General features: G+C 55.5%; 4 protein-coding genes across 4 annotated transcripts; 2 read left to right on the forward strand and 2 right to left on the reverse strand.

The window, feature by feature from the left end:
- Positions 1-4,656: 4,656 nt before the first annotated feature.
- KVR01_007292 (uncharacterized protein) lies at positions 4,657-7,176 on the forward strand. Its single transcript, XM_044788464.1, has 5 exons — positions 4,657-5,061; positions 5,123-5,203; positions 5,295-5,636; positions 5,754-6,465; positions 6,541-7,176. Exons 1-5 carry the CDS (start codon positions 4,920-4,922, stop codon positions 7,040-7,042), a joined length of 1,779 nt encoding a protein of 592 aa, XP_044643545.1. The 5' UTR covers positions 4,657-4,919; the 3' UTR covers positions 7,043-7,176.
- Positions 7,177-9,427: 2,251 nt separating this feature from the next.
- Positions 9,428-14,789, reverse strand: KVR01_007474 (uncharacterized protein). The gene is made up of 2 exons (XM_044781961.1): positions 11,192-14,789; positions 9,428-11,096 (listed from the first exon to the last, which is right to left on the reverse strand). Exons 1-2 carry the CDS (start codon positions 12,970-12,972, stop codon positions 10,742-10,744), a joined length of 2,136 nt encoding a protein of 711 aa, XP_044643727.1. The 5' UTR covers positions 12,973-14,789; the 3' UTR covers positions 9,428-10,741.
- A 2,947-nt stretch (positions 14,790-17,736) lies between these two features.
- On the reverse strand, positions 17,737-26,343 carry KVR01_007615 (uncharacterized protein). The gene is made up of 4 exons (XM_044791136.1): positions 24,693-26,343; positions 24,236-24,618; positions 22,584-24,177; positions 17,737-22,511 (listed from the first exon to the last, which is right to left on the reverse strand). The coding sequence occupies exons 1-4, from the start codon at positions 24,892-24,894 to the stop codon at positions 22,351-22,353; spliced, it is 2,340 nt and encodes a 779-aa protein (XP_044643868.1). The 5' UTR covers positions 24,895-26,343; the 3' UTR covers positions 17,737-22,350.
- Positions 17,881-19,161, forward strand: KVR01_007608 (uncharacterized protein; the record flags this gene model as incomplete). Its single annotated transcript, XM_044784671.1, has 1 exon — positions 17,881-19,161. One exon carries the CDS (start codon positions 17,881-17,883, stop codon positions 19,159-19,161), a length of 1,281 nt encoding a protein of 426 aa, XP_044643861.1.
- Positions 26,344-26,834: the final 491 nt, after the last annotated feature.

A 26,834-nucleotide genomic window follows, 5' to 3' on the forward strand; every position in this document is an offset into this window, starting at 1 on the left:
AATAATATTAATAATATTATAAAATATATTTTATAATATTATTAATATTATTATTTTTTTATTATTATATATTTTTATTTTTAAAATTATTTATATTAAATAATTAAAAAATATTATAATAAAAACTAATTTAAAGAAATCTTTTATAATTTTATAAAAGATAATAAATATTTCAAGTTTTAATATTTAAAAGAATATAATATTAATAATAATAATTATAATATAATATATATTTATAATTTTAATTTTATAATATATAAATAAAATTAAAAGTATTATAATAATAATATTAATTAAAATATTATAAAAGAGTTATATAATAAAATTAAGTTTAAAAATAATTATTATATAAATAAATTATATTAAAAGAAGTTTAATTAAAATTATCTCTTTAAATATATATATATATATATATATATATATATATTAATAAAACTTTTATTAAATAAGTTTATAAAATTAATATTATAACTTTTATTTAAATATATAATTAACTTTAAAAACTTAAAATAAAAAATAATTTATAATATATTATCTTTAAAGTTTTTATAATAAAATATTAAAACTTTTAAAAAGTTTTAAAAGTAATTTATAAAATAATAAAGAAAGAATATAATAAGTTTATTTTTCTTTAAATTTATACTTTTATTATTAATAATTATTAACTTTTAATAATATAAAAATATAATAAAAATAAAGAAAAAGAGATTTAAAGTTTTTTTATAAAAAGATTATAAAGATATATATAAAGCTATTAAAGACTTTATATATAAACTTTAAATTAAAAAGAAATAAATAGTTATATAGTATAAAGGAAAAATATAGTATAGTTAAAGCTATAAGTCTTTATATATATAAGTTTAAAGAGATATATTAAATAATTATTAATTTTAAACTTAGAAAATAAGCTAATGAATAGATTAATAGTTAAATAAATAATATAGCTGAAGCTGGTACGGAAACAACTGTTGTCACCAGGCACCCAATGTGCATGCAGTCTTGGCTGCCCACTCTATCCAAGTTTGGGGGCCGTTGACCTATCCCGAGGTCGCGCGCGCTTCGCCTCACATTATCTTGCATATGCAGTCATCTATCTCAGCATCCATCAGGCTGTCCACGGGGCTTTTTATGCACTCAATAGAGGTAGAGTCAGGCGCTGAAATGTGCACTTTTCGCTGCCTAATTCTCGAGCCAGCTTCCAAGGTTTGCTCCATGCAAAATCGTGGAACGACACATCACCCAACAACCTCTCTCTGTCTTCAGCATGGATCCAATATCAGCAATTAGCTTTGTCAGTGCCATTGCGGGGATCGTGGACCTTATTGCAAAAGGTCTCGTTTCACTCTCAGACTTGCAGTCGAGATACAAGACTGTCGATATCAAAGTCAGCCTTCTCGTCGGGCAGTTATCAACTCTCAAAGCCGCCCTGGTCCAGATTGGACTCCTTGTAGAGGATTTTACCCATGCGCCCAGGGAAGTGCAACTCGTCAGCGCTCTGTCTACTTCCCTGGCCTCTTTGGAGACGATAGTCAGCGCGTTAGATAATCGATTGTCCCAGCTGAAACGAAATTCTGAGAATGGGTTGTCTGGCTGGGGTAAATTCAACTTTGTCTGGGATGAGCAGACTATGCGTGACTACCTCAGTCTGCTGGATCACCAGGTCAACGCTCTTGGGCTTCTTTTATCGGTGTTGCAATGGTTCGTATGAGCTGTATTCCTGCCTCGAGTCAAGTCAGACTAACATTAACTGCCAATCTTTCCAGTCGAACGATCCTGGAGCAAAGTGACATTCTCAGCACTAGAGAGTCCCGCCACATCCTCCAGATCGCAAGAGATGAAACATCTTCAATGAGATGGCTTACAGATACCGGTACCGAGTCAAATTCTATAGCAGGAACGCTGGAGAGTCTCAGGACCCAGGACCTGGATACAGTACACGCACGCTTTGACTTCGACTCTGATCTGTTTACGTCGAGGGCATACATGGTGGCCTCGCGGACCAACATGATCAACGCCGCATATGGCTCCAGGCGGAATGGAATCTCCCAAAGCACGGAGATTACAGGCGGCTGTCAAGCCAGAGGCGGCCTATCAAGAGGTTACGCTTCCAGTCCCATTGAATCCGATCAGGCGGCTCCTACACACATTGCGATAAGTTCAACTATGGACTTTGACAGTGTTCATGAGTCTGTGACTGAGTCTTTCCGGTCACAAGATACCAGAGCTGAGGCAACAACAATTCGGAGTGGTTCAGTGATGACAAGTGATTCCGACCCTCAACTACCCGACTTCACGATACATACACCAGAAGCTCTAGGTAGGCTTGCTCTCGAACTTGCGACTTCGCCTCCTCTCGGCGGGCTGCCCGAGCTGCCCGAGCTGCCCGAGCTGCCTTCGAGGCGACCACTTCGACTTCGATCAAAGAAACCGAACCCACCACCAATGACAGTTAGGCCAATCAAGTCTCCCGAGCCGCTCAGGATACTGATCCTGGGAATATCGGAAAGCGGCAAGAGCACATTGGCCAAGACCATAAGGGCGGCCTACGGCGGCATGAGCAAGTCGTGGCTGGGGGAATACCGCTCCCTGATCCTCGACAACGTTATCCAGAGTCTGAGATGGCTGCTCGAGATGGCTGGCGACACATCCGACGACAGAGACCTCTGGGGATTCGAGAGCGTGGAGGACGCCAACACGTTTGCTGCCAGCGTCCGGTTCATCGAGGGACTAGGTGACGACACTGCACTCCTGCCAGCCCCATCCCTTGCACGGCTTGGGGCGGCCACACGGTGTCTATGGAGTAACCATCACATACGCGCAGTGTTTGAACATTTGGGCACGGCGGAGCTACGCGGGGTGTATCTCCCAGATTGTGCGGAATAGTGAGTGTGAAGTCCCAGAGCGAGCGGCGCAAGGGAATGCGCCATGATGCTAATAAGAACACCCGCAGCTTCTTCAACTCAATCGACCGAATCGTTCAGGAAGACTATATGCCTTCTCTCGAAGACGTCCTCTGGACCCAAACCAGGACTACGGGGACGTGGGAGTCCAAATTCCTCGTCAACGGCGACCCGTATGAGCTCTTCGACGTCGGCGGGGCGAGGTCAGAACGCAGGAAGTGGGTTACTGCGTTCGAGGACGTCAGCATGGTCATATTCACCGTGGACTTGTCTTGTTACCATCAAATGCTGAACGAGGACCCGGGCACGAATCGGATGGAAGAACAGTTCACGCTGTGGGGTTCCGTCGTGAATTCGAGATGGTTCTCGCGCGCGAGGATTGCCGTCTTGCTCACAAAGGAGGACAAGCTGACGCCGGATAGGCTGGGGAGACACCTGTTCCGGGAGTGGTTTCCTGACTACACTGGTGACCCTGAGAGTGCTAATGATATCATCAAGTATATCGTATGGCGTTGGATGGTCTTATTAGTCGACAAGAGAACTTCAGGAGCGGGCGTGTGAGGTTTTGCCGTTCTGGGACGATGTCTGAATCATTGGAAGTGTGGGAGAAATTGTTGTCGGTGACAGGGGAACCCTTTTGAGAACGGGGATATCTTGAAGACTGTAACAACTTCAACCACTATGGCAAACTTTCAACTACCTGGGTACTTAGGTATAAATTACTAATATAAGTGTGGTTTTGCTTCTAATGCCCATGCATACAAAACGTATGTGGCGCCTTCATACAGTGGTAACGCTCAAGCGACAGAGAGAAAAAACATACTAATAGGCGTACTGTGTAGTGAATACCCCGGGGTAAGCATGTTTTGAGACCCACTTGGACACGGTGATGTTTTCTATCTAGGGTAAGCTTATGCGATACTGGCTTCCACCAATCTACACTATGTACTGAATCAATCTGGCCACAGGGCCGGCCACACGACCCCACGACAACAACACAATTAATCAATCGGTATCATCGAGACTTGTCTATTGTGCACAAGTGCGTGTGGTCGTGTAAAGCCACCCCATGACGCGTTTTCTTTCTTTTGAGAATGTGGCCGTGGCACGGGAATAGTCTCAGCGAATATCAATCAATTGGTTAGGACGGATCGCAGCGCTGAGTTCAGACGGTTCGGCGGAAGTTTCTGATGCTGACAGAAAGGTGGGCTTCTGCGGAATTGCCGCAGATCTACTTACTCTCCCACTGAAAAGGCAAGGATAATGTGCATCTACAAGGGAAGGTTCAAGATTCTCACATCCATGGCTCCACTTCATTTGCCGTTGCAGCATTGACCTACGGACCACCCTTCCTGCCGCCATTGTATCCGGCGTCCCGGATCCCGGACGTAGACGAGACTGGCCGGAAAAAGATAACAACAACATCGCCCATTCAAAATGGTTGCGCGCCAAATTTAAGCTTTTAAGAACACCGCCTGGTTCGAAGCAGGCATCACTATCGGCCGCAGTGGCCCGAGTTTTGGGGCTACAATCTGGGCTGCCTAGAATGGGGCCCACAATAACTAAGCGTGGCTCATCTGCCTCGCTGTGAGCGTGGGAGGCTCGTCCCTGGCAATGCAATCTAGATTGCCGTGGCATCCCGAAATGCAGGTCCCGGATTGGCCTGGTTGGACCCGCAGGCGCCGATTCCGTTCTGTAAGGGGCGCCGATCCTTCAGCTCCCCACGCCCCAAGGGACTAAGCCCCCTGCCGGTCCGAATCCTTCGAGTATCAGCACAAGCATTCGTGGTCCAGGTCGGGGCCGCCAGGCTCGACCAAAAAGATGTCGTCTCTCCTCGAAGATCTCCGGGCGTTCCTGAGACTAGTCTTTTCCTCGTGGTCTTGAGGTTTGGTCAGCCCTGTGCGTCATTTCCCTCTCAACCTACCGTGTACTTCTTCTCTCAGATACGCAGAGTCGCCACGGCCGTAGAGATCGTCGCGCTGCGGATCTCGGATCACGTGTTGGCTCAAACTCGTGTCGATGATGGAGCAGAAACTGCTCTGGTGTTGGGCGGTGGGCGTAGCAATGGCTAACCCCATGGCTTCTCGATCAGAACTACTATCGAGACAAGTCGATGGCGCAGTCGCAGAGAACGTCTTCCTGCGGAGAGCATATCACTCTTGTCAGTACATGTGCTCGGATTGGCATCAACTTCACGTACGACTGACACCTGGTCGGAACAGCTGCGGTCCTCAACGGCAGAGTCTACATTGATGGTGGAGAATTCTCATATTCGAGTAGCAGTGGGCCGACATATCAATACTGTAAGTCAATGCTATCGTCCTGGCCCCATCTCCTCCAAGTTCTGGCCTTGCAGACTCCTATCCACGGCACGCATCTCTAACCTGTTGCTAGCGTCGACATTACTATCAATCGATCTGTCGGCAGATTTCGAGCCAGACACCGTGAGCTTCACATCGATAGCCAAGCCAGCGGGCGTTCCGGATCTGAACAGGGCTGGCATATGGGTTGATCAGACGTCGGGCCTGCTTTACACGGGCTTTGCTGGTCTCACATCGGATTTCGGCGACGCGCCAACGGTAGCGCAGGGCTTGTGGTCGTTCGAGCCCAGCGCTGATGGAGCAACGGGGTCGTGGACGAATCTCAACGACACGGCAGATGCATACTTCACAACACAGCCGCGGCACTACGCCGGACCGGTCGCCAGTGGGAATGGGACTGGATACTTCCTAGGTGGTGAGTCGATCGCTCTCTCTTGTGCGCCAACTTTGTGTGGTCAACGGACAGCCAGATCCCAGGCCTTTGCCCGACTGAACATGAGGAGCCTTTGCTGATTTCTGGCCATGTCCTCAGGGCAAATATTGGACAATGGAACCGAAGTGCCCGTCAGTGGTCTCCTCAAGTACGACTTTGCTACGAAGACCGCGGCCAACTCCACGGTCTCTGGAATATCCACCTCTGGATACCTGCAGCGCGGCATGATGCAATATGTGCCCAACTTTGGGCCCGCCGGCGTGATCATCGCCGCCGGGGGCCATCAGCTGCAAAAAGGGTCGTCCGAGAAATACCTGCTGTCGTTCAACTCGGTCCAGGTCTTCGACCCCGCGACAGACACCTGGTACGAACAGACCACGACCGGCAACATCCCCGAGGGCCGCAAGGAGTACTGCATGGCCGGCGCCGCGTCGTCCAACGACACGTACGAGATCCTGGTGTACGCGGGCTGGGACGGGAACCTGGGCTCGAGCTCGATCCCGTGGGACGAGGCGTACGTGCTGTCCCTGCCGTCCTTCCACTGGTTCAAGGCCGACTTCCAGGCCCTCCGCCCACGCCACGGCCTCACATGTGAGCACATCGGCGGGGGCCAGGTCCTGGCGATCGGCGGTGTCGACACGACCCAGAATGGGCCGGTCAGCCTTTACGACGACGTGTTTAACACGCGGGACACCCACGACCAGGGGCTGGCGGTATTTGATATGAGCAGCCTGTTGTTTACGACTGGGTACAGGAGCAACCAGACGGTGTATAATCTGGCGACAGACGTGCAGAATTATTACAATGACCAGTAAGTCCTTCCTCTGGCCCTCTCAGGGGCGGATCATGCCGTGCATAGCTACTGGCTAACTCGGCTTTCTCTTAGCGACCGCATGGCCGATTTCGCCTACACGGGCCTGAAGGATCTCTTCGCCGTTCAGAACTTCTCCGCCGCAGCGACCGACGACACCGGGTCGGGGGAGAGCTCGTCAGGAACAGGAAACTCCGGGGGCGCGTCCGGCTCGTCCTCGGGCTCATCGAATCCCGGCGACAACCCGGGGTCCGCAGCCCCGAGCAGCAACACAGGTGCCATAGCCGGCGGGGTCGTGGGCGGTGTGGTAGGCGTTGCTCTGGTCGCCGCTGCCGTGTTCTTCCTCCTCAGGCGGAGGAAGGCAAAGCGGGCGGCGCTGCAGCAGAACATCGAGGGCGCCGGCGCTGGCGCGGGGGAGAAGACGTTCTACAGCGGAGGTGGTCCTTCCTCGGGCGTGTACTACAGCCAGGTGCCGCATGCTGAGATGCCGGGGCAGGCGCCGCCGAGGTCGGAAGTCTCGGGGTCGTCGCCGCATGCAGAATTGCCGGACACGAATAGGTACGAGTTGGCTTCTTGAACGGCTTTCTGTATTTGCCCAAGGAGCGGGGCGGAGCAGCGCACGATGTGGATGCGTAGCCTCGTGGAAGAGGGCAGACAGCACCGACTTGTGTCCATAGTATTGGATAGTAATGTGTACAAATATTAATAATGATTGCACGACCGCTGTCATAACTCGTTGAGCATTGGCTTCGATCTGGGCATGAGATGTGTGAGAATGGAGTAGCTCGCAGGCCACTTTGCCGTGGGTGCATTGGTGAATTTTTACTTCAAGTGGACGTGAATAATCAGCGATATGGAGAATCAGCGTTTGGCAGATGCAATTCGAGAGGAAGAGAATAGTTTCAAAGTATTCAGGCTTGAGTACGAAAATGGCATCACTTGAAACTGGAGAGCTTGAATCCCAAGATTATGGAAGTATGAGGGACAATGCATGACAATCAAGAACAACAGCATTCCAGCTTGGGCAATTGACTTTCATAACATTCGTTCAATGGTACCCTAGGGTAGTCACGGTCTGCATAAACCTCAGCCATATCGTTACACAACCTTGGCACTTGACATGCTTGATATCAACGTGAACCCCGCGCAGCTCTGTCCATCTTTTTTCTCGTCCTACTTCGTCATTAACCCCTACGCTATCTATCAAACAGAGGTGTGAAAAATTACCGCTGTGAAGCAATAATTCCGATCTTGGGCCACCTAGAACAAAAGGGCCGGCCAGCAACTGGTCAAATACAAACTTACTCTAACAGCTTTTTTCTGATCTTCCTGTAAACCCGACTAGAACACAATTGATCCCATTCACTTGTGGTCTACTATTTTTCCTCAAGCGCCATCACCAGCGGAACCGACTGGGTCAAAGAATTACTGCTGGATATAATTTCACAGCTCTGCCAGCAGCTCGGCCTCCGTCATGTTCTTGAGCGCGTTCGGGCGCTGCTGGTTACCCCCGACGATCTTCGATCGAAAGGTGATCGAAAACTAACAATCAGTCCTTTTTTTAACAGCTCCAAGGAGCGGAACTTTGTGGTGTTGGATGGGTATTGCAATCAGAAGGGATGGTCCGAGATCTCCCCACTCTTGCTGTACTTCAGGAAAAGCAGTCCCATGCTCCCAGGGGCTGTCTGTCTTGCCGGGCGGATGAATCGAAAATGTCAGTGCAACATTTGAAACAACGTTGGAAGTTATATAAATGGACGATCTCGATCTGGATGCAGCTCTGGACAATGCATTCCAGTTGGCTTGCACTTCCCACACTTCTCAGAGTCCAGATGTCTGAAAGGTCGGATGTTCACCAATTCATCATACACAGGGCTTCTACTGTAGGTGAGCAGAGTATTGGTGCTATTATTTGTATCCAATATCTCTATCGCAGTCAAGACGGTGCCCCTTAGCCTTGTCTGTGCGTCGCAAGGCTGAGGCCACAAGCACCTATCGTATTATAACTATTGTTATCGGCATCGTGTTCTTTCCAAGCGCTGGGTCTTGAGTGCTTACCACCGTATGAAGGCGCCATGTATGTCCTCGGACATATACGGAATAGAAGCGAAACCACACATCTCTATCGCAATTACGCTAACAAGAACACTTTCACATTTCTTTAGAAGCTTTATGACCACCGACTGCATTCAACAGAAGATGGACGACAAAAGCAACAATAATCCCTCGAAGCAGATAAAGGCCATGCCCCCCAGCCTTTCCAGCCTCTGGTCAACAATTCTTGGACGCCTTGATCGTGCTCAAAGACAGTACCGGCCATCTCTGGGCCATCAGCGCCAAGATCAACGGACTTCTCAGGCGGCTGGCTGGCTGGCTGGCTGGCTGGCTATTCGACACCGCCCGCGGCACCAGATAGACAGACGCCTTCCCCTCCTGGCTTGCCTCGCCTGCACGACCCGGCGACACCAGAGATGATCCTCCTCAGCCGGCTCCGCCCGGGCGGCGCACGCGGGGGAGCCAGAGCCAGGGCCGGGCCCGGCCCCAAGCCGACCGGAAGACCCCTGGGAGGTTTCTTTCCGGCCCGTGGGGGGTGGACAACACGCACCTTGCAGCTGACGCTTGCAGCCTCCCGCGGCGGCCGACGATCGAGGACATCCGGGAGGAGAAGAGCTTCGGGGAGAGGGGGCCAGCACACACACACGCACACAGCCCCGAAGCAACTACACACCCAGAACCACAGCTGCCATCCATGTCATGTCATGCCATGTCATGTCACACACACCCGCACCCGCTGGCCTCCTTTCGATTCCGAATGCGTACAAAGCAATACGCGGGAGTCTTCATACAAGTGAGTGAGTGGGTGGGTGGTCATGTCACATACACCCCTCACATCGAAACCATCAACTACCTACCAGCCAGCCAGCCAGCCACCACCCAAAAGAACCCCCCCAAGAACAGATTTCAAGGATGTTGGATTGATTGATTGATTCTATGTACGCACGAAGCGACCTCGCCCCGCCCCAAAAAAAGCCACAGCAGCAAGGCAGACAAGACAGACCAGCAAAGTTTAAGATACCCATCCATGGCCATCCATCCATCCACGCCTCCCCGCTCTAGTTGATGCGCAGAGGGCAGGTGCGACAGTAGATACAACTGTACTAGTAGTGGAGGGGGCAACAAAACACAAATAAGGGGACGCAGGCAGGCAAAACCCACCGAAACAGAAAAACAAACTTGTTACCGGCAGTGTAGTAGTTAGTCTCGCTCGGTGTAACAAAGGCACGCGCGCACACCAACACCAACTCCCCACCGCCCTTCCCCTTCCTTCTTTCTCCCCTTGTTGTTTGATTTGTTGCAAAGGCGGAATTGCACCCCTAGGGGAGGGGGAAAAAACAAAAAGAGGTGCCATGCATGCCTGCCTCCAGACAGACAGACAGATTCCATTCCAGAAACGCCGGCCAAAAATCAAGCCCTTCCAACCGACCGATGGATGCAGACAGACGAGTGATGGATGTATTCCCCCCCCACTCCCTTTCCGAAAAATGCAACGCAACGCAACGCAACGCACACGGACTTCCCTCCCCCCCTTGCCGATTTATTGTCCTGTCCTGTCCTGTCCGCCCCCCCCCCCCCCCGGGAAAATAACAATAGCCGTTGCGCGTCCGTCCGCTGAATGACTGAAACGCCTTTCCGTATCTAATTGTGTGTGTGTGTGTGTGTTCCTGTATAATGTCCGTTGTCCGTCTGTTTGTTGTGTCCGATCATTATCGAAACAAAAGTCCCCGCTGGAATTCTCCGTGGATGTGGCGGTAGAGAGAGGTTGCTCGGGAGATCCGAACATGTGGGAACAGGGAGGAGTGGGTTGCTGTTGCCGGCTCCCAGGATGTTGCTCGTGATGAGATTTCCGTCTTGCGCTCTCGATGAGTGACGACGGCCGATCGGAAAACTCTCCTCGTGCCTGCCCGGAGCTTCAGTTTCGTCTCCTCCGCTATTCCTCTTCCCGCGCCGCCCGCTGCCACGGTTGGTTCCCACGACTCCCTCTCTCGTTGTGCCTGCGAAGCTGGAGCAGCGGTATGGTCGCGTTTCGCTGTTCCCGCCCTTGCTGATCCCGCCTCTCGAATTCTAGCAGTCCCCGTTGCACTTGCTGATGCAGTTCTCTCCGTTGCTGTTCCAACCTCTCCATGGCCCACCGGCTCGTCTCTAGCCGGTGCTGCTCCTCCCTCTCCTCCATCTCTCGCCGTTCCTAAACCGGCGCAAGTCTCTCATGACCCCCGTCCTACGAGTTCATGATGCCCGCGCCAAGCCCGGCAGAAAGAGAGGGCACGGTGGCGTTGGGGCCGACCAGGCCAGCCAACAAGCCGTAGGACCCGGCCGAGCTGCTGCCAACGGCGCCGCCGCCGGAAGACGATGATGACTTGGACGCCGCCAGCTGCTGCGCCTTCTGCTCGCGCTCCGCCTTCTCGCGGTCCAGCTGCTGCTTCTCGGCCTTGGTGATGCGCGGCTTGCGCGTCGTCGTGCCGCCGCGGGAGCCTGGCCCGCCACCGCGTCCCCTGCCGCCCTCGCCACGTACTCGTCCGCCGCGGGATCCAGGGCCGCCGCCGCGTCCGCGGCCTCTCTTGGCTGGTCCCTCACTGTGTGACGGAGAAAATCAGTAAACCTGGTATATGGATAGGGGAAGGTGCGGGAGAATCAGTGAGAAAAAGAGAGGCTGCAAATATTAACATACCGCTCAGGGGCCTTTGGAGCTTCTTGGACCAAAGGACCGCTGTACACGAAGAACCCATCCTGGACGGCCGCGGCCTGCTCCTCCCACAAAAGCTCCGAATCGTCGACAAAGTCATCGCCGCGGTCGTACTCGTCCTCGCGCCAGTTGCGCTTCTTGCGCTTGGGCTTCTCTGGCGCGGCGGCGTCGGCACCGCTCGTCAGGCCGCCGTTGTTGCCCATGCCGCCCATCTCGACGTTGCTGTTCTCGTCCTCGCTCGCGTTGAACTCTGGGTCCTCCTCCTCGGCAGAGTCGCGGCCGGACTGCTGTCTCTCGAGGGCAGCAGAGGCGGCGGCGATGCGAGCCTTGCGGTCGCGGTTGGCTGCCTCGCGGGGGTGCAGGGCGTCCCAGCCGTACTTGCTCTCGGCCAGGCGCATGAAGTTGACGTACTTGTTGCCCTCGCCGTTGAGGGGGATGTGCAAGACGATGGAGGGGGCTTCCTTCTCCTCGCCCGGAGCTACCTTACCAAAATCGAGGATGGACCGGTCGTTTGAGGCACCGGCGGGCGGGGCGACGTCGGGAAGGGCATTCTTGAGGCTGCCCATCTTGGGGGACGAAGACGTCGAAGACACAGGCTTCTTCTCCTTGCGAGCCTGGCCGACGACGGTGGTGACCTTCTTGGACGGGGCGGGCATGGTGCTGGGGGCTGGCATTCCCGAGCTGGCGGGCGCGGCAGGCTTTGATGGCTCCGTTGACTTGGCAGGAGGCTGGGGCATAGGAGGCGGGCCAGGCTTTTTGATCTCAACCGTGCTCGACTTTGGCGCTGGCCCAGACAATGGGGGCGGCTCCTTGCGCACTTGATTGGACGGGGAGGGCGGCAGGGAGGAGGGGTCCTGGAAGCGGCCCTGCGCAGAGTGGAAGGAGGAATGTGCCTGTGTTGGCGAGAGGACCTTGGAGGTGGACGAAGGGGCTGGTGCGTCAATCAGGCTCGAGATTGAGGGCGATGCGCTGGCACGGTTTGGCATCTGCGAAGGGCCGCGGGGCGAAGCCAGGGCAGAGGTGCCGTAAGGGTCGCGGGTAACCATGGTCTCCCTGACAGGGTCATAGCTCGAGGACCGCACAGGGTCAAAGGCCATGCGCACCGGGGCGGGAGGGGCCGGGGGAGGTGGGGGAGAGTCGCGGTTCAGCAGCTCCGACATGAACGAGGGGCCTTCTCGCTTGGGGACCTTTGCCGGGTTGGACGGCGGGTTGGGCGTGTTGCTGCTGCTGTTGGGCGTGGCCACGGCTGCAGGGCGAGGGTCCAGATCCATGCGCATCGGGCTGGGCTCGGCCGCCTGCTGCTGCTGCTGGGCCTGGTGAGCCGCGGCACTGCTTGCGAGGGGGGCGGCGGCAGCAGGCAGCTCGGGCTCGGCGGGCTCCTGAGTGGCGGCGATCTTGCGCTTCCGCTGGATGGGCGGGGCATTGGGATCTCTGGGCTTCCTAGGCTTCCGCACCTTTGGCTCTGGGACGATTGGGGTGCCATCCGGGTTGAGCTTTGGCTTGACGGTGCTGCCGGGCTTCCGACCGGGCTTCTTCCTCGGCAGGCCGGCAGCTGTCAGTGGCACGTCGGGCGGGGGAGGGGCGGGGGGTGCCACGACTCCAAACCGGGGCCCGGATGCTGTGTCGACGACGATCTCGTCCATCTCGATGTTGGCCCTGCCCACGTTGAGGCGGGAAGGCGAGGAGGGGTTGCTGATGGAGGTGGCTGGTGGTGACGAGAGGGAAGTGGGCGAGGAGCTCATCGCACCGCGGCCTGGCAGTGCCATAGGTGGGGCCTTGCAAGGGTCTGAGCAGCCGCCGTCAATGGAGGAGAGTTGGCTGGGGCTGCAAGGGCTGCAGGTCTTCTCCCGGCCAGGTGTCTGTCTGATAGACTGGTGGTGTGGCTTCTCTGTATTGTGTGTCTGCCTGCCAGATGCCAGAAAAGAACCTCGGGTGGTGGTGGTTGTGGTTGTCTCTTTCTTTTTTCTGAGGACAGCACAAGGAGAGGCCGATGCAAAGACAGGGAGGGATGCTGATTGTCGAACAAGACCCTTAACTTTGCTGTCTGCTGCCTGCTGCCTGATAATAGTAAGAGGACTGAAATGGTGTGTCGCAGAAGTGGTGAATGGCGACAATCAATGAGTGTGTTTCCCTTTTGGCCAAAGAGCTGCCCACAATGGGAAAGGGAAACCACGAAACGGTGTCGCGAGTACAATCACTAACAGCGATGGCGGTGTTACAGGGTGTGGCTGGCGGGGGCGGGGTGTTAGGCGGTGACCAGGCCCGAGTTGGGGAGCGGGAAAGGGTGTGGTGTCGCGCGGTTGTCGGCTAGGCCTTGGCTAGCGGGCGGTGGAGAAGGGGGCAGTTCTGAATACCCTCACAAAACCACAGCCGCCCGGATTATGGACACGTTCCTGGGGCGGATGCACGACTCTTGCAGCGGCAAAAAAGGTGCAAGACAGGGGTGAAAGGCCAGATTGAGGGCCAGAAAAGAAACGGGCAAATTGAGGAGCACAAAATGATTATGTTTTTGAATGGCGAACGGGATGGCGCAGGGTGGTTTTGGATGGATTTGTGTGTTCAACACCAGAGGGCGGTGGTGAGGTGTTGTGTGTAGAAAGCGGGAGAGGATGAGGAAACTGGGAATGCGGGCGGGCAGAGGGTGTTGGTACGAGATTGGAGATGGTTACGTTTTGGTCGGGAACATCAAATTGGATTTTTGGGAGGGATCAAAAGGGCAGGGGAAAATCGGGGCCCTGGCCACCATCAGACAGAGTCGGGATAGAGGCAACGAACGAGAAAATGTTATTAAACGCGAGTTAAAGCCAAACCAGCGTACCGGACAAGACCACCAGACCACCAGACCAGCAGGGCAGGGACGGGCAGGGACGGGCAAGGAGAGAAGGCAAGGCATGGCAAGGCAAGGCGAGGCAAGGCAAGAAGGGCGATGCGAAGCCAGGCCGGACCGGACAAGACCAAACCAGAACCAAAACCAAACCACCAGGGCCGACAAGACTAGAGAGTGGCTAGACGGCAAGAGAGAGAGGCACGAGGAAGAGAGTGACGGGACTTGGGGGGGGGTGTGGGGGGGGGTGAGACCCAGCTACGAGATACGACACCAAGCACACGACGACCCCAGAGGGCAAGCAAGGGCAGGTGGGTGGGGGTGGGAGGATCAAGACAAGAACAGAACGGGACGGGACAGGCCAGGACAGGAACGAGGAGAGTGGGAATGGGGACGGTCAGTCAGTCAGTCCAGCTGCTCGGGAGAAGGGGCCAAAAGAAGGGGCAGGGAGGAGGGAAGAAGGATGGGGATGGGGACAAGCCAGGCCAGCACATGAGCAAGGCAAACCACCAAGGCAAGGAGAGGATGGGATGGGATGGGACGGTCAGGATAGCAACAGCAACGGATTGGACCTGGGACTGGACTACTCCGTACCACAGTCCAGACAGTATGGGGGAGAGGACCCATCACAGTCACACCCAAAACCACCAAGGGCCAGGTACGGTAAGCGAACTGTGTAGGGACTCAGGGAGCAAGGCAGCTTCAAGTGGCAGACAGACAGACAGACCAGACATAGGTAGGGCGGGAGACGGGAGGGAGGCGGCAAGGTGAGAGAGAGGAATAAAACACCAGGCCCAGCACCGAGATGCGACCAAGAGACCGCATGGCTCCGAGTCTGATTGAGGGTCAAGATGCAGCCAGATGCAGATTGATGCACACACTGCACTGCGCATGGGCCACCGGCCGACCACCACCGACAATGGGACGGACCATCACCCGCTCGCCTCCATCATCCGCCATCGCCAGTGCAGGCCCTGCAGGCCCCAATTCTGGGCGACCATTCGTCTGATGTGTGCGCGAACAGCTGTTTGGTTTGGGCGGCGAGGTTGCATTGCCAGCCGGCAAAGCAAAACACCCCCGGTCCGGTCGAGCACAGTCCAAGGACCAACACAGCAGAGCAAGATGCCAGATCCAGCTTCCGACAGGAGGGGGGTGGATGGGCAGGCTGGCAGGACGGGGTGGGTGGTCATCATCATGGGCAGGGGGTGTGGGCGAGGGAATGCGAGGCATGGCAGGCGTGGATGCATGTGGGCACATGATTGAGAAACCTGGACGGGAACGGGAGCCAGCTTGAACTAGGGTGCTGGCATTTGCTGGCCCTCGACGGGCTATGTATCCGTACTGTGGCTTGCCTGCAAGGGTACCTAGGTACCTTGGTCTTATGTGCCAGTATGTGCTGGTGTGTATTGTTAGTGTGGTATGACAAGGGGGTGGGGTACATGGAGTATTTTTGCTTCTGGAAGGGGGTGCACCCGCGCAGAATAGTTCTCAGGGCAGGAGGAACGGAGGTGTGATGTACACGTGTACCCAGGTACACAGTACCGTGGTGGGTTTGATCTGGGATTGGCGGCCGGCCTAGGGAAGGACAAGTCGATAATCGGAAAAAGACAATCGAGGCGGCTGTGGCAGATCCCTGTCTGGGCAGGACCCCTGGTCTCATGTGGGGCCCTTGTTGCTTGCGAGCGTTGAAGTAAAGTGTGTGCGTCTTGTGCCTTGCCTGCCTTGTCTTGCCTGCCTGCGGGTTTGGGGTTACACCTGTGCACCTGCATTTGCATTTCAGGTGATACCTTGGTACTTTGGTACTTTGGTACTCAAGGCCGGGTACGGTGCCCTCGGCGCCTTTTTTCAACACGTTTGGCGGCTGCAGCAGACAGAAGGAAGGAGCTGCCCAGAGGCCCAGCTGACTGACACCCCCCTGCTGTGGTGCCGTACCACCCAGCTGGTCCAACAGTGGAGCCTGTGTCCTACAGTGACACAGAAGGCGCTGCGCATACGGTGCCTGGGGCCTGGGTATATACGGTGGTACGGCGGTACGGCGGTACGGGGCATCCAGCACACAGCACCCAGCACAGCAACATCACACAACAGTCGACGTCAGGCCCGCGCCAAGTTCCGCAGTGGCTGTAGCGGTGGTGTGTGGAGTGTGTGAGGAGAAAAAGGCTCCGTATTTCTCCCTCTCGTCTGACTGACTGTCTTCCCACTGATCTACTCTACTCTTGCTTTTTTGTCGAGGGTTGTTTCCCATCTCGGCCGGATTTCCCGAGAAAGAATCGACCATGTTTGATTACATACTCCATCTGATCTTGAACCCCCTGACATCTGGTCTGAGGGGCCCTCGTGGGGCTCATGCTCATGGGCCATCTGACCTTCCAAGGTCGGTATGATTGAGCGCATGCTATACCGCAGTAGAACGAGAGAGCCGACGAACCGATGCGACATATGGTTACGGGCCTAAATCTCAGATGACCTCCCTCGGAAGTGTTCGGTTGCGAGTGCAGCAAGCAGCATGACATCTCATTAAAAGCCCCTTTGCTAAGATATTGTGCGTGTCCAGCACCATCGACAGCCATCGACAGCCAAGCACGCCAATGATGTGTGCACACCAGATTCCGTGGGGGCATAGCTACTTTCAGTAGTAATCAGCAGCAGCAGTCGACAGTTAGGGCGCTTCCGTGACCGTTACACGAGCGTGGCATGATTCATTCAAAGCTCGCATCTTTTTTTCCTTCTTCTTTTTCTCTTTTTTCGTCCCACGCCGTGTGACACGACAGATTCGATCCTGCATCCGCACTGCAGTACATTGATTGAATGCATCCGAAAAGCGTCTTGTACATCAGACTGCACTGTCTCATTGCATGCAGGATGCACTCAATCACCTTGCGACAGAGTGACTCTCCCGTTGCTCGTTCCTCAGTTGTGCATATTGCCAAGGTAAGATGACCAACTAACGGTCTGAAACACAAAGCACGGCGGCCCTCTCGGACAAGAGCGGCTCTGACTGGTGGCCCGACAGGTGACGGAGGTGATGGAATATCCGAAGGTGTGACAGACCGACATTTTGGAGTCTGAGAGCCCTGGAGCCCCGGGTTGGAATGCAGCTTTGGCTCGGTTTGGCTTGGTATCATCGCCTCCCTCAGACTCTGCACTTCCGGCGTGCATCGGTGATCGGTAGGCACAGTCGCACAAGCTGCAACCGACTTGCTCAGTGCAACGGTGGAAACGTCTTGGTCCTCTTCAGGTTGACCTCGCAGTCACGGCTGTGCACACAGACAGATAGATGCCCTTCGAGACGTTGACGAACAGCAGAGCAAGACGGCAGGTTTCAGACCAGACTAACAACCAACAGAGCCGATTGAAACGGTCGTGCAGGAGGCATGGCTATGATCTGCATGGCGGGTGGCCGGTGGCCGGTGGCCGGTGACCTGATGGCATCAGACCGGTTAAGGTGATGGGTGTCCTTATCCTCCCCTTCCGGACCTTTTTTTGAGAGCAAGACGAGAGAGTGATCGACGCTAATGCAAGTGGCCTGTCCCGGCTTGTCCCACTGACACGTTCACAGAAACCTTAAACCTCCCAAACAAAGTTAGGCTCAGGGAAGGGGGAGGTGCCCAAAGGGGCTTGGCGCCAGCAGTTGCAGGGGGGCCGACCGGAGCGAGGGCGGGATGGGGTTGCAGGGTCGGCGAGCTCCAAATAGACACTGCGTAAAAAAAAATCATGGCTATCTAATCCATCTCCAAGTACCTGCAGATGCCTACATACAAACGAACCGACACGCCTCCTCGCAGGTGGTACAAGCCACAGGTTTCTCTCTCCTCATGATTATTTGACTGGGCCCCCCTCAACTTTCAACATGGACTTCTCACTCGACATCAAAGAGAAGGAGGTCGGCTCAGTCAAGCCGCCCAGCTTCCCCCAGCCCAAGTCCACAACCACCGGCTTCCCCGAGCACAAGAAGCGCACACGAGTATCAGCCTTCAAGAAACAGCGCCAGGCCCCCGACGCCGGTGCCCCCGGCCCCCAGGATGCCCCGACAGGGTCGACACGGCCGGCCCGCCCACAGGGCGCGGCGAGCACGGAGCAGGCCGCCATCGACCGCGAGAACCGGGAGCTGCTGGCGTCCATGTCGCCCGAGCAGATAGCAGAGGAGCGCCAGGAGCTCCTGGGCCGCCTCGACCCGAGCATCGTCCAGATGCTCCTCAGGAGGGCCAACCTCGACGAGCCCGCCGCGCCCTCGCCGTTTGACGAACCCCCCACAGACGACGACGACAACCGCAAGGCCGCGAAACCCGAGGGCGCCCCAGCGATCGCCGTAGACGACACGACTGCGCCTGCCCCCGCGCCCAAGGAGAAGACGGAGAAGCAGATCAAGAAGACAGTCCACTTCGACGAGGACGCCCCGCCCCCAGAGCCACCAGCCGCCCTCCTCTTCGACCCGAGCTCCGAGCCTCCCCCACCGCCATCGCGAACCACACCAGCAGGACCCGCCGACTCCCTGGCCGCGAACACGACGCACTTCCCCCACCCAAAGCCCCTCCCCGACCTCGACCCATCCGACCCGGACTTCCTCGAGACGCTGCACTCAAAATACTTCCCCAACCTGCCCGCCGACCCGACCCGGCTCGCCTGGATGGCGCCGATCCCGACCCCGGGTTCCGCCGCCGACCAGGAGTCCCCCTACTACCCGGGCCAGGCGACGCTGGCCGTCGACGCCCTGCGCTTCGACTTCAAGGGCCGCCTCCTGCCGCCCTCGGAGTCGCGCCGCATCCCCGTCACCAAGGGCCTCCACCACCACGGCCTGGCCCCCGAGGCCGCCGGCTACACGGTCGGCGAGCTCGGGATCCTGGCGCGCAGCGCCGTCCCCGCGCAGCGGTGCGTCGCCTTCCAGGCGCTGGGGAGGATCCTGTTCCGGCTGGGGCTCGGGGAGTGGGGCGGCGGTGGCGGGGATGCTGGTGCGGCGGACCTGGCAAGGGGCATCTGGCGGACCTGCCAGGAGGCCAAGGTCGTCGAGAGCCTGCTCGAGGCCGCCGAGGTCCCCGAGGGCCAGGGCCACAGGGGCAGCAGGTCGTATGCCATCGAGGCGCTGTGGTTGTTCGAGAAGGGCGGGTGGAAGGAGAAGTTCCAGGGGAGGTGAGCGGGTGCGGCTGGGACGTTATGGGGTTTGGATGAAACCTTGCTGGAACTCTGCCCCGTGGTGCGTGTCTGGTCGGTTACGACGCTTGAGCCCGCGCCTCTTGAAAAGGGATCATGGTCACCGGAAATCATGGCTGAGGCCGGTGTGGGTTGGCCTGAGGACCACTCACCTGATCAGAAGTGGTAATCGAGTCTGGACTCCTGGCCCTACCAATCAAGACGGTCGATTTCAACGAGAAAGTCGGGTGATGGACGACACGGGGGTGCTCCACTCAGCCCCGTGTGTTAAGTAAGACCCCCAATCAGTCGGGCAGCTCGGAAAGAGGGCCTTCAGAGTGGCTGCCGGCCAAGAGATCGGGGGAGTGGCTCCTCCAGCACGACGACCACCGCGGCACCACGGCACTGTATTTGCCGTCAGGATGAGCCTTGGGGTGAGAGCCAAAGAAGGCAATTGGGTGAAAACATCTCGGAAGCAAAAGGCACCAGAAAACATGGGGGAAACACAAAGCCGGTGTTAGGATCTCACCCAGCTCCAACGGCACCTCCTCTCGGCCCGGGGGGTGGGTGTTGTGGCGCAGCAGGTATGGATAGAATTCCATTTGCGGGGATAATGAGGCAGTACGGGAAGGGAGACGGAGGGAGAAGAAGAACACAAGTACATGTATCGCCTGGGGAGAGCATCAAGCCCTGGGTTGTTACGGCACGCACACGGACTTTTCCAGGACAGCTTGAACTACATCACCCAAAAGCAACCCGGGGATCTATCTATCTGGCACACCACACCCTGCCACATGGTTGCGAACCAGTCGACGGGCGTGCCCTTGTTGGTTTGTTTACAAAGGGAAGGGCAGGAAGGAGGCGGGAATGAATGTAATGAATGGATGATGAACCACACTCCAGAGACAGATAGATCACAGCTGCAGACCTAACCTGCCTCTGTGCCCGCCTGATCTCAGCCACCGTCTGTCCGGACTGTCCATTCAGCAACGTTGACCCGATATCGACCACCTGCCGCAATAAATGGCACCCGTTGGAACCCCCCTCCCCCCAATCTGTCCCGATGCCCGCGATGCTGCGAAGGGACCAGACAGAGAGACACACCTGGCCCCCTTCCAAATCTCACTCACTCACCCAACGGGCCCAACTCACCCACTCCGTCCCCAAGCCGTCTCGCGCCGCCTGCCCCGCTGCAGGCGAGGAAGAAAACAAAAGTCGCTCCAGCACATCCCCCTTCCCTTCTCTCCCCTGATCTTACCAGAATCAAGAATTCCATCATTTAGAGCGGCAGATAAACGAGGACGTCCCTGTCCCCCCCCCCACCCCGGGGGGACAACCATTCCGCCAGCCCGCTCATAAAACCCTCTCTCTATATAGATATATAGAGAGGTATACAACACTGGAAAGCGGGCGGGGCGGGGGCTGGAGACTGGAGACTGGAAACTTGGGGCAAAGGGGCAGGAAGATACAAGAAAAACCAACACCTCCACCACCCTCATCTCCGGGGAGGCAAGGCAGAAAACAGAGCAGGAAACAAGCCGAACCGCCTGCCCCCCCCCCCCCAAGCACACCGGGGGGGGGGGGGACGCAAGTACACGACGGGAGCTACGATACGATACAGCAGCCAGTCTTTTCGAAGAAGTGAGGGGAGGAGTGGATTCAACCTACCTACCTGCCTGCCTGCCCACCTGCCTACCCAACCCGTTCCCAATGAGTTGATGAGTCTTCAAGGCAGATGGACAAGACGGGGCGGGGCGTGTGTGTTTGTGTGTGTGTTGTGTGCCTGGACCGACCGATAGCCACGGCCGAGCGAGGGTCTCACTCACTCACTCACTCACTACATCATAATCACACACTTCACTCACACCTAGCATATCCGGGACGTCATCCAGAGCTCTAATACGAGGCAAGCAAGCAAGTCCCAGACAGTTACACACATGTCACATAGAATCCCATCACCATAACCCACGACAATAATCTCCTCACGCGTCCGTTCCATGAGTCCTCCCACCAAAGTGACAGAGCACCTACTTAGCCAGGCAGCAGGCCAGCCAGCCCGGAAATGCTCATCAAGCGGATCATTCATTCCCACACCCCAAGAGGAAACTCACTCGCCCAAAAACCTATCAAGGGCCGAGAGAGAGAGGAGCAAAAAAGGTGATTTCACAGCATCAAATTCCATGTTTGTCTCATCTATACCATGGGCAGCATACACATGAAGTAGAGTGGTAGCAAAGAAGAAGAAAAACGTGAGCCAAAAAATTCGTCCGTCTCTGTCCGTCTCTGTCCTCCATTCCAAGAGAAGGGGGAGAAAAAACAACAAGACGCAGAAAACAGGTGTGGGAACCAAAAAAAAGTGTGCAAAGCAACAGGCATGGATAATAAAAAAAAAAAGAGAAGCACAAATCATTCTCGTGTCCTTGTGCCCGCCCATCCATGGCCAGGCGTTTTTCCCAGTCAAAAATAACCCTTCACGCCCCTCCCCGGAACTTTCCATCCCCTGAGGAGAAAATATTCCACCCATGAATGATAACAAAAAAAGCAGAGGTTGACCAAAATATCCCTCGCCTATCCCTTCTTCCTCCATGTCTCGCAAAGCGTAACCACTCAGGAGGAGTAACAGCAAATAAAGACGCCCCTTCCTTCCACCCCATCCATCCCCCTCCGGTGTAGCCAAGCCAAAAAGCCGCCGGTCCAGCCGAAGCATAGCCAGCCACCATTAATGTGTGTCCTATAACAACAGAGCCGAATGGAAACGCATGACAGAAACATGTGGGTTTCAAAATATCGCCACGGACGAAAAGGACGCCGCACCAAGAGAATTAGATATTGATAGAGGATGTGCCCGTCAATGTGACGCCCCCAGGATGGGGGGAGCAGGCAGAGTGTGAACCGATTGTGTCGGCTGGGGATATATAGACGGCAGAGGTGAAGAGGTGTGTAGTAGGTAGGTGGGCGACCTGAAAGACGGTGTTGCGCAAATAGGCGGTGGTATCAAGGAGTATAAACGTGCACGCCGGCTCCAAAACGCCGACAGTCCCTTAGGCGATACATGATGTATGTTGAGAAGGCAGAATGATCGATCGTGAGATGGTGTTGTGAAGAGGAAGTAGGCCACTGCCGGTGACCCAACGCTCGCCTCCGCTCTCTAAGAATGCACACAACGCTGAATGCACGTGTGACAATCTATTATTTACCAGCCCTTCTTCCGAGCAAACCGCTTGTTCAGAAGGGCAAGGACCTTTGGCACGTTGAACTGGACGTACTCGAGGTCCAGCTCGTCCTGTCCGTCCTTCTGCATTTCCAAAAGATCATCGAGCTTGAGATCGAGCTCCAAGAGGCCGCGGTTACGCCCTGTGATTGATGTCAGTCATGAGCTCACAGACAATAGTGAAGGATCCTCAGCCCTGGAGCTGCTAAACTTGCCCTTGTAGTGCAAAGAAATGACAAAAGTCCCCGGTAAGGGGCTCGTGAAGTTGAAGTATATGTTCGCCCGCCTGTTATCTGGCACGTTGCTCTTCTGGATGACGCCTTCTTTCTCCAATTGCTGGTGGGTGAATTTGTATGGGCCGAGAACCTGTTGCTTCTGCTGTTTCCGCCGTGTGCCCTCACTCTGGCTGCGGACGTTGTGTAGATAGCTCTTGTACGTCTCCAGCTGACCGACCAGGTAGGTGTTGTGGTCGCGGATCGTCTTGTAGACCTCGTCAAGCTTGGAGGTCTCCACCAGGACCGCGTCCTTGAGAGATCCAAGATGCTGTAGTTCTTGCTCAACCTCATCTCGCAACAGGCTGAACTGGTCGGACTTGTCTATGACCCGCAGCTCCTGCAATTGACTCAGCAACTCCATAGCGCGGATACCCTTGCGGACCATAACCGCGTCGTTCCGGGATGTCGCTGCTGCATCGGCGATGCGCTCGAGACGGAGAGGCCTCCGCTGGACGGCGTTGTTCGACGGGATTGAACGCATGATCTGTACGAAGACGTTCTTGGCCTCCATGAAGTAGATCTCCTCCTGAGTGATATCCAGCGCGGCGGTCAAGTCATCCATGGCCGACTCCCACCTACTGAATAGTGGTAAGTTGATCACCCGGTTCTCCTTCCTGGGGACCTGTGGGGGAGAGGGGCCAAGCTCGGACATGATGATGTGCAGGTGCGAGTTCTCGTCCTTGCACAGTTCGTTCCGGTGCTTGTCAATAAGGCCATGCATGGCGTAGATCTCGTTCAGCGTGATAGACAGCTCCAGGTCCTTCTTGGAGAGGGCCACGTAGTTGTCCATCTCCAGGCTTTCGTAGAAGTCTTGCACATCGCAGAGATCAAGCATGAACTTGTTGATCCGCTCCTTGTTCGACTGGATGAATGGCTGCAGCTTGGCCATGTAGGGCTCCTTCGCATAGGAAGGCTTGTTTGCAAGGTTTTGCAACATTTTCGCGATCAACGTCAAGGTCCTTCTTGGCTTGTCCGCCGGTGTTCCATCTATGAGCATGTACGACTTTGGCGTGACGATTGCGGGGTTGATGAAGCGCAGGAAGAAGAAACCTCCGATTAGTGTGCAAATGACCTGGTCGTTGGCATCGGGGTACTTCCGCTTCGTCAAGCTGCGAATCTGCTTGCAGATCCACCTAATTCCGTATGGCGCTTCGTCGAGGCCGTCGATGATGGTCGACAGGAAACCATTCGCAATTTCGGTGAGCATGGTGAGTCTGGGTTCGATAATGGCCTGGACCTGCGCATTCTCCGCGGCCTGTTCAGCAGTTATGCCCTTTGGCAGGGACGGCGGGAGGGTGCCGGTGTCCTGCTCGATTTGTTCACACATGCGCTCGTAAACCTTGAGGGGGTTGATCTCGAGATCCAAGTCGTGCAGCTCGATGAGGCCATTAATCCTGTGCGCAAGCACCGATCTCAGGAAGCTCTGACCCGGGCCTCTCCTCGTATACGTCGTCATCATCCGGGAGACTGGTGTGTTGGCGCGGAGTAGGGACGAGTATTCAGGGGTGTTATCGAACTGGTATGTCAATACGGACTGGGGTGCAGGTTAGTATGAGTACGACTACCCAGTTTCACACCGAGGGGGAGCGAACCTGAAACATAGTGAGGAGCAGATGCTCTTCTCGACTCTCGTACTGGTTTCCATAGATGGTGAACATGACTGTCTGCAGCAGCGAGTCAATCTCTGACATGGACACAAGGCGGCAGAGGTGCGCAATGTGCCTGGGCTCCGATTGCAGCAGGAACATGAGGTTGCCATATCTCTGCGTCTTGTCGTCATTTGGAAAGACACCCTCCTGGATGTCTGTCGCGTCTTCTAGGTGGCTGGCGACTTCGTTCTGCTCCTCCAGGGCCATGCGATTCTGAATCAGCAAGGCAATGCGAGAGTCGAGGTACCGGACATCCTTCTCGAGCACGAAGTTCTTCTTGGACTGGGAGGAAATCTTGGACTTGAGGTCGCGGAGGATCTTTTGGGCTGCAGATAGTTGGTTAGCAATGGGACTTTCCAACTTTGGGTCCGTACCGAGCCAGGCTAAGGGGCAAACAAACCTTTGGCGAGATCATCTTCTATCTCCAAGTCGGTCTCCTGTGCGGACATTGACATGTACAGTGCCGACATGGAGTACCGTTTCGACTGGCGGGCTGAACGCGAGCCATCGTACGAAGACATGGTGTTCTGGCGGGAGAGGGCCTGGTAGGAGGATGAGGATGCGGTCGACGCCCGGGAAGGAGTTTGCAGCATTACAGACATGCTCACGATGGAGTTTGGACGCCGTGTACACAGGTCAATCTCAGGGGGGGCGGGCGCGAGAGCACCCGAAGCCTCTGGAATGTGTGTAGCAGGATGCTACAAGGCACTGTGAAGGCGTCTTCACTCGGATCGCGGCGGAGATTGGACAATGTCTCGCAAGACAATAGGGTCGAGTGTGTCGTCGAGGATTCGGCGGCTGGGCGGAGGGGGGGAGGTGGTGGCGGTGGTAGTGTGTCGGCTGCCTGTGTGTGTACGTGCGTGCGTGCGTGCGCGTGCCTCCACCGCTGGTCGTTCAGGCTTTGGGGGCGCGCGCCGACAATTGGAACGGCGGGAGGTAGACAGGGAGTCGAGGACGGGATGGGGGACCGATCGCAAATGTGTGACGGCGTCTTGATCGGGTGGTTGGGCGAGTCGCCGGACTGACTCTCCAAAAAAAGAAGTCGGCTCGAGGATGTTAGGACGGGACCTTGGTGGGCGGGCGGTCGGGACGAGAAAGGGCAAAGGCAGTGAAAGCGGAACGAGATGCGTAGTTTGGGTGGTGGCTCCTTGGGGGGGGACCCTCAAAGGCGCATGCGTTCAGTGATCAGCGCGATTGATTGTCGACCAGCGAGCGCCCTAACAAAGAGGAAAAGCGGGACGTTATCAGAACAGGAACAGGGCCTTGCCGATCTGGATACGGTAGCAAGCAGGGTGGACGAAATGTCGTCTGTCGGCGTATGGTTGCTCGATTCAGCGGCGCAGTGGGGAACGAACAGACAGGATTTGGGCGGGCTGTAGCTGGCGATTGATTAAGAGTGGTGGTAGTGGGTGGGCGTGGGCGTGGGTATGCGGCGTCGGATCGCCTCTGGTCGGTCGTCTGCAGCTGCTGCTACTCAGGTCTGGTCTGCCGCGATTCGCATCGAGCGGCGAGGAGGGGACGATAAAGGCGGGAGGGAAGAGTCAATTGCTTGCGCGATGGATGCGTATGTAGGTGCAGCATGTGGATGAAGTCTAAGAGGAGTGCCGAGGAAAGGTGGGCGACGAGACGGCCAGAGGACGATGCGATAGATGGATGGGAGTGTGAGTGTGAATGTGCGTGTGTGCAAGGGCGGGCGGGCAGGCGGCAGTAGATAGGGAGGGGGGCTCGTTGATGGTGGCGACGGAGAGGGTTATTGACGGAGGGAGGGAGGCTTTGGGCCCTTGGATTGGTGACTTGGGGACTTGGGGACTTGGTGACTTGGGACTTGGGAGGAGCCAGGCACAGGCACAGACAGGCACCAGACGGAGATGAGTGGACAAGCCCACTTTCACTTTCAACCTTGACCTGGCTGGCAGGCTGGCTGGTTGTCACTCGGTCGGTCACACTTGTTGCCCCTCTCGACTTCTGCAGGGCAGCTAACTGGGTTGGTTCTTGCTCTGGGGTCTTTCCTGCCCAGGGTTCTTGCTCTTTGCTCCTGCTCCTGCTCTTGCTCCTGCTCCGGCCCTGGTCCTGTCTGCGCTAGCTAATAGGCAGTCTACAGTACAGCTTGGAACTAGCATTTGCGTTGTACTCCGTACCTGCTGCACCTGCAACCGCATCTGCAACTTTCTGCAACCTGCCCGCCTGCAACGGCACCCGCGAATGCACCCGCGAATGCACCGCCCAAGCCCTGCCGCTGCTGACCCTGCACCGCCTGCCACGCCTGCCCGCCTGCACGCCTGCACGCCTGCTTCTGGCCCGTGGCCGTGCCTGGCTGCTGCGGGCTGCGGTCTCCCGCTACCAATGCGCTTGGGAGACTGTGACTCTGCGGTGCTGGAACGGGAAGGAGGGATTGGATGGTGGCGTGGCTGAGAAGGGCTAGCGTGTAGCAGGGCTCGTGTGCAAAATTGTGAGCTGTTTCAGAGTATCTGTGAAGGGGGGTTGGAGGGTGGGAGGAGAGGGGGGATTTGGGGAAGGTAGGGGGCCCTTGGGGGGTAGGCGT

Source organism: Diaporthe batatas, assembly GCF_019321695.1.
Source record: "Diaporthe batatas strain CRI 302-4 chromosome Unknown Contig00008, whole genome shotgun sequence".
Taxonomy (NCBI): Eukaryota; Fungi; Ascomycota; class Sordariomycetes; order Diaporthales; family Diaporthaceae; genus Diaporthe; species Diaporthe batatas.